At 34.1% G+C, this 5,884-nt stretch overlaps 1 protein-coding gene across 1 annotated transcript in view; it reads right to left on the reverse strand.

Annotated features, from left to right (window-relative positions):
- Positions 1-3,216: 3,216 nt before the first annotated feature.
- MBLAC2 (metallo-beta-lactamase domain containing 2) overlaps positions 3,217-5,884 on the reverse strand; it is a 29,306-nt gene continuing 26,638 nt past the window's right edge. The window contains exon 2 of the mRNA XM_006875698.1: positions 3,217-3,602. Within this exon, the coding sequence (XP_006875760.1) occupies positions 3,217-3,602 (386 nt within the window). The remainder of the gene's footprint in view (positions 3,603-5,884) is intronic.

The raw sequence follows: 5,884 nt of genomic DNA on the forward strand, positions 1-5,884 counted from the left end.
TCATATTAATAGTACAAATAATAAAAATTATTTACAAATGTCTTACATTTTAACAACTTTTAATTAATTATACTTACATATTAATATATCCAAAGATCAGAAATTACAACAAGGGTCACTGTCAGGGTGAAAATATATATTTTAAACATTTTTTAATATATGCTATTATTACATGCTTTAACAGGTGATTTATTCATGGCACACATGGCATCTTGGAAAGTAAAAATACACTTTACCAATTTTATGCTATTATGTAGGTATAAGAGCACAGTCTCAGAGGCAGACAAACTTCTGTTCAAATACCATCTTTGTGCCTAGAGTAATAGTGTGTAAGCTTCTCTGTGCTAGGGTCAGGACTAAATTATACAGTGCATATTTAATATACTTAGCATGGACACTTAATAGACTATAGATCCTTTCCCCAACTTATTCATATTGAAGCAACAGCTCAGTGTGTTTGTTACTATGGTATAATTTGAAAAGGTGGAAAAACTATCAAGAAATTAAAATATAAAATCAAGTTGTTTTCAAACAAATGCCTTTTACTAAAAGAATCATTCAGCAGGTTTAAATCTTCCATAATACAACTTGTTGCTGTTATGTGCCGTGGAGTTGGTTCCAGCTCATAACGAACCTGTACAGGATTTCCAAGGCTGTAATCTTTACCAGAGCAGAAAGCCTCATATTTCTCCCATGGAACAGCTGGTAGTTTCGAACTGCTGACCAATGGATTAGCTGCCAGATTTGTAACCACTACGCTACCAGAGCTCCTTAGTGCCAACTATAGCCTGGTTTAAAACAAGTCCTGAAGTGTTATACAATTTTCAGTGATTAAGGACGTTTGGTTTTTACTGTGCTCGGATATAAAAAATAATGGCTATATTTAAGGTTCATTAAGTTTGTATTTGCAGTTGCCCTGAACCAAAACTATATTCTTGATGATGCACTACCAGTTGAGAGAGATCTACTGCCTGGAATGACCATCATAGAAGAATTCTCAGGATATTCTATATTTCAGTAAAATGGTACCCCTCCCTTTCTGTTTCTAAATAAAGTTTATATCAAGGTATGTGGCAGTATAACTTAATCTATCATTAAGATTGAATCATATACACAATCACAACCCCATCTTTCTTATGCTAAATATATAGTACTTAGAAAATATACAGTTTCTGGAAATTAAATTTAAATTGTCACAGAAATAGGAAATCATGCTTACATCCCAATTCTAAGCTCTTTTTTTTTCCTACCCTGACCACTTAATAAATCATCCTTGAGGAAATATTTCCCTCAAACTTTACATCCCTCCATGTACACCCTTTACATTCATGTAAAATTTATATTAACTTCAACTTCTATGTATAATTATAATTCATTTTTTTAAGTTTGTCTTCAACTTCTAGCTAAAATGTAGTCTACTTTACTTTTAACTTTCTTCAGTGTTTAGCACAGTGCTGTGCATATATGTGTTGACTGTGTATATACAGATTGTGCATGTGTTGTGTGGACATATTGAATAAATACAAAACTAAAGCGCCTGGGTGGCTGTAGGGTAGAAAAAAAATTATAATTTTTCTGAAGTTAGTATTAAAAATTGGTTTTCAAAGCTGTATCAGTTTGGTTTTAGGTATGTCAATAAAAAAAAAAAAAAGGCAGTCGGGAAAAAAGCATTTAAAAAACTTTTATGAAAAATTCTAAAAGGTTTTGAATAAATTATTAAGAGCACCAAGCCAAAATAGTTTGCTAAATATTGGCATAACCTTTTCTATGACTTTACAAATGTTGACTACTTTCCATTTCAAAGAATACTGAACAGAAATAGGTGTTGTGAATCAGGATTAAAAAGGAAAAAAAGGCAATTCACTCTATCAATAGCTAACGCATATTTTTCAATTAATTTGAAAAACCTTCTGTGGTATGTTACATTAAGTAAAAAAAAATGATTTGTATCAAATACTATAGATTTCTATAGTTGTTTTGATACTATAAAATGTGACACATATATTGAAGTTGCTACTTAATAAGAAACATTGTGTTCATAATAGCTGTTAATATTAAAATAGGATATAATAAAAAATTATTCTCAATGTGTATATTTTCAAGTTTGCCTGACAGTGTCCTTCTGAGAAACCTTGCAATTTGTAGTTAGATTACAGACATTTAAATTTCATTTTATGGTTGAAAATATTACACTGACATCATAACAAACAACAATATATAGTAGCTTTTTACTGAAGCATTTCTGCAGTTTATATTTAAAGCTCTGCAATAAAACAAAAATTGTACTTTTCATAAGTAAAGCTATAAAACATATATGCTATAATTACATAAAGAATAAATAAATAAAATTAGTCATAAAAAAATTCAGGCCAATGATATTTTAACTGTCCTTCTAAATGCTAGTTTCTCTTTGTATTGAGTTCTATTGTATTTAAAACCCAAGAACCTTTAATCTTTAAATAATGAATTCACTCCTTATTTATTGACATGGATATCCAAAGATAGCATCATTTTGCAAAAATCAGCATGATACAAAATGTAGGATGACATTGGATCACAATATAGAGGGTGACAACATTATCCCATAACTGACAAACTACATCATTACATAACTGCAAAAGCACTGAGAAATACAGCTCAGCCAAGGTGACACGAAACCTTAACCATCACAACCAGCATTACACTTGCCTTGCAGGCTCAGTGTTGGTTACTGCCAAACATACATTGTTAATGCACAAAATAGTGGGATAGATTTTTCACTATTGTCGTAAATGGGAAATGTTAGATAATAATATAGCCAATAAGTAAGGAGTAGGTGTGTTCTGAAAATATGTTCAGAGTACAAACATAAAACTCTTTTTCACTAGGTCATCTAGGAAATAAAATAAGACAAATGGGAGGCAAGGATGGTTCTTTGTTTTTCTGCAAAATTCCTCTTTGTTCTCTATATAGTTCTATGTAATTTCTAAGGAAAATATTAAAAGATGAAAAGTTTGTCAGATTATAAGCTTATTTCAGTGGTTTCTTATATGGAATAAAGAAGAAAAGCTTTATATAAAGAATTTCAGTTTTTGGCTTATTCATTTTCAATTTTTCTCTAACATATGGTTGTCATATAAAAGCACTTCTTGAAATGCTCACTTTTAGTCGTTTTAAACAGCACAAAATGAATTAGATTAATGTAGAATCAGTCAAGATAATGCATCAATATGGATACTAGGGTGAGGACCTAGAGTTTGCTACACGGAGAGCTAAACTTGCAAGAGATCGCATAGCAAAAGTAGAGACTTTGTGACATATACCAGCTTTAGAAATATAGTTGGAAGCCAATCGAAAAAGCCTCTCAGCACCAAAGGTATTGAAGTGCCCGGGTAGCACCTTCTCTACCAAACCTCTGTCCACTAATTCTATCAGCCGCTCACAGGTTCCAACATAGTCACTTATCCTGCTATACGGAAGCCAGTCAATCAGTGATCCATCATACAGGACATCTCCACTGAAGAGAATCTTTCGGTCTTTGTCATGTAAGCAAATACTGCCTCTGGAGTGTCCAGGCATGTGCATAACAGTGAGCTGTCTGTCACCAAGGTTGATCACATCCCCTATAAATAGAAACAGAGTTTACAGATAAACATATTCATCACTCATTTAAAGAACACAATTAAAAAACACTAAATGGCTTCAAAAGAGGTTGGGGCACAAGAGGGAAGGAGTCTTTACATCAAGGATCAAACATATCCCCTCGGTATACAGGGTTGATAGGGACCGACAACTTAAACATTGTCTTCCTAAAATGGGGGGTGGGGGGCTATAAAGGCACAAAGTGGCTAGCTTACAAGTTTTCAAGAGGGAGTTTAGTTTCAGAGTGTGCAGGGAAAGGTAGAATTCCCACTGAATGTTTTCATCTTGTCTAGATGGGTCTGGTGAAAGGAGATGGAGATAAAATTCTTTTGATTCAATAGTGAGTAATTGTTATCATGACTAATTGCGATTGATTGCCACAACTGTAAAGGTAAAAGTTTTGTAACATAAAGGGGGGAGTGGTTAATCTTGCATTCCAGGAACAGAGGTCCCTAGGACCATCAAGGGAGAAGAGCATGAACAGAATATGGGACCCTATCCAGAGAAGCAGCTGCACTAGAGATAGAGGCAGAGATGAGGACACGGGGAGATAGAGTAGCTGACTCTAGAACCATGGAAAGAAAAAGGCTGTGTGCAGGAGACCAGGAGGCAGGCTTGTAGAATGTGCCCTTAGGTTGTTTTAAATGATTATAAATTTCTGAGTGTTTTTATGCACATTAAAAACAACAACAACAACAAAAACAGAGGGAAAAGAAGTAAATACTGTTAAATGATGATGCATGGAGGGGATTGTAATCATTGCAATGAAAAAAACTAAGATAAGATGAGGGTAAAACTGATGTTCTTCCATGTAAACTATCACTCAATTCACAGTAAAAGCTTTAAAAAAAAAAAAAAAAGAAGAAGAAGAGGTTGGGACAGATGAAAATTATTTTATACTAATTATTCTAAATTAAGTTGGCCATACTTCCTTTTTATTGTTTGCTAGACCAATGTTTGCCAAAGTGAATAATATATAACACTAGTTCTGTAGCTTGTTATGAGATGCAAAAAAAAAGAAAAGATTTTTGGTGATTTGGATAATTAATGTTTAATATTTTCTATTTAAGATAATAGAAATCAATTGTAAAAGTATTCCTATCCAAAATAATTTAACAGAATACCCTTAAAACATTTCAGATTATGATGAAGTATTCTTATTTTAAGAATTTAAGACTTCTTAAAGTTTCTAATATGCTAATGTACAATGAAGATCTATAGGAGGCAGATATAATTTTAGAGTTTTTCAAACTTACTGACCATCACTTATTTTTCAGAACAACTAGTATGCTGTTGATACAATCTGTGAATAGCATGCAATGCAGAGTATTATATTTTGGGTCCTTTTGTTACACTGTGGGAACTGGGGGTTGGGGACTCACAGCAAGATTATGTTGTGGCTACTCTTATTGCTGTGATAAACTGTCCTTTTTCTCTGACCCAAGAACCTCATATCTTCTGTCAGAATCTATTTCCTGTAACAGTTCTTCATCCCCATTGCCCTTAAATCTATTTCAAATCATAGTCACTCTACAGAACAGAGTACAGTACCCCATAAGGTTTCCATAGCTGTGAATCTTTATGGAATCTCCCATGGGAGATTCCATAGCTGGTGGGTTCAAATTGTCAGCCTTTTGGTCAGAAGTTGAGAACTTAACCATTGTGGCACAAGCCCCTTGTACAGTTCTTGATATTGGAGAGCAAAAGTTGCTATCTGGGCACAAAATTTCTGTTTTACTGGATTTAAATCAGTACTGACTTGAAGTACTAACATCTTCTGCTTTAGGCATTTTTAGAAGCTGCTTTTCTGCCCTCCTCTGAGGCATTCTGGCACCACTGGTCTGTCAGTTTGTTGTACTGTGGTGATTTGTGAGTTGCTATGATTCTGAAAGCTATGCCACCAGTATTTTAAATACCAGCAGGGTCATCCATGGTGGACAAATTTCAGATGAGCTTCCAGACAAAGACAGACTAGGAAGAAGGAGTGACGAACTACTTCCAAATATTTACACTGAAAACCTTATGAATAGCAGAGAAACACTGTCAGATATAGTGCCGGGAAATGAGCCCCTCAGGTTGGAAGGCACTCAAAATGTGACTGGGCAAGAGCTGCCTCCTCAAAGTAGAGTTGACCATGATAATGTGAATGGAGTAAAGCTTGTGGGAGAAGAGCCCACAGGACCTTAATTTGCAGATGGGGCACAACTCAAAATGAAGAGAAAGAGCTGTAAACATCCATTGAATATGGGAACATGGAATGTAC

The sequence above is a fragment of the Chrysochloris asiatica genome, unplaced genomic scaffold, assembly GCF_000296735.1.
Source record: "Chrysochloris asiatica unplaced genomic scaffold, ChrAsi1.0 scaffold00336, whole genome shotgun sequence".
NCBI lineage: Eukaryota > Metazoa > Chordata > Mammalia > Afrosoricida > Chrysochloridae > Chrysochloris > Chrysochloris asiatica.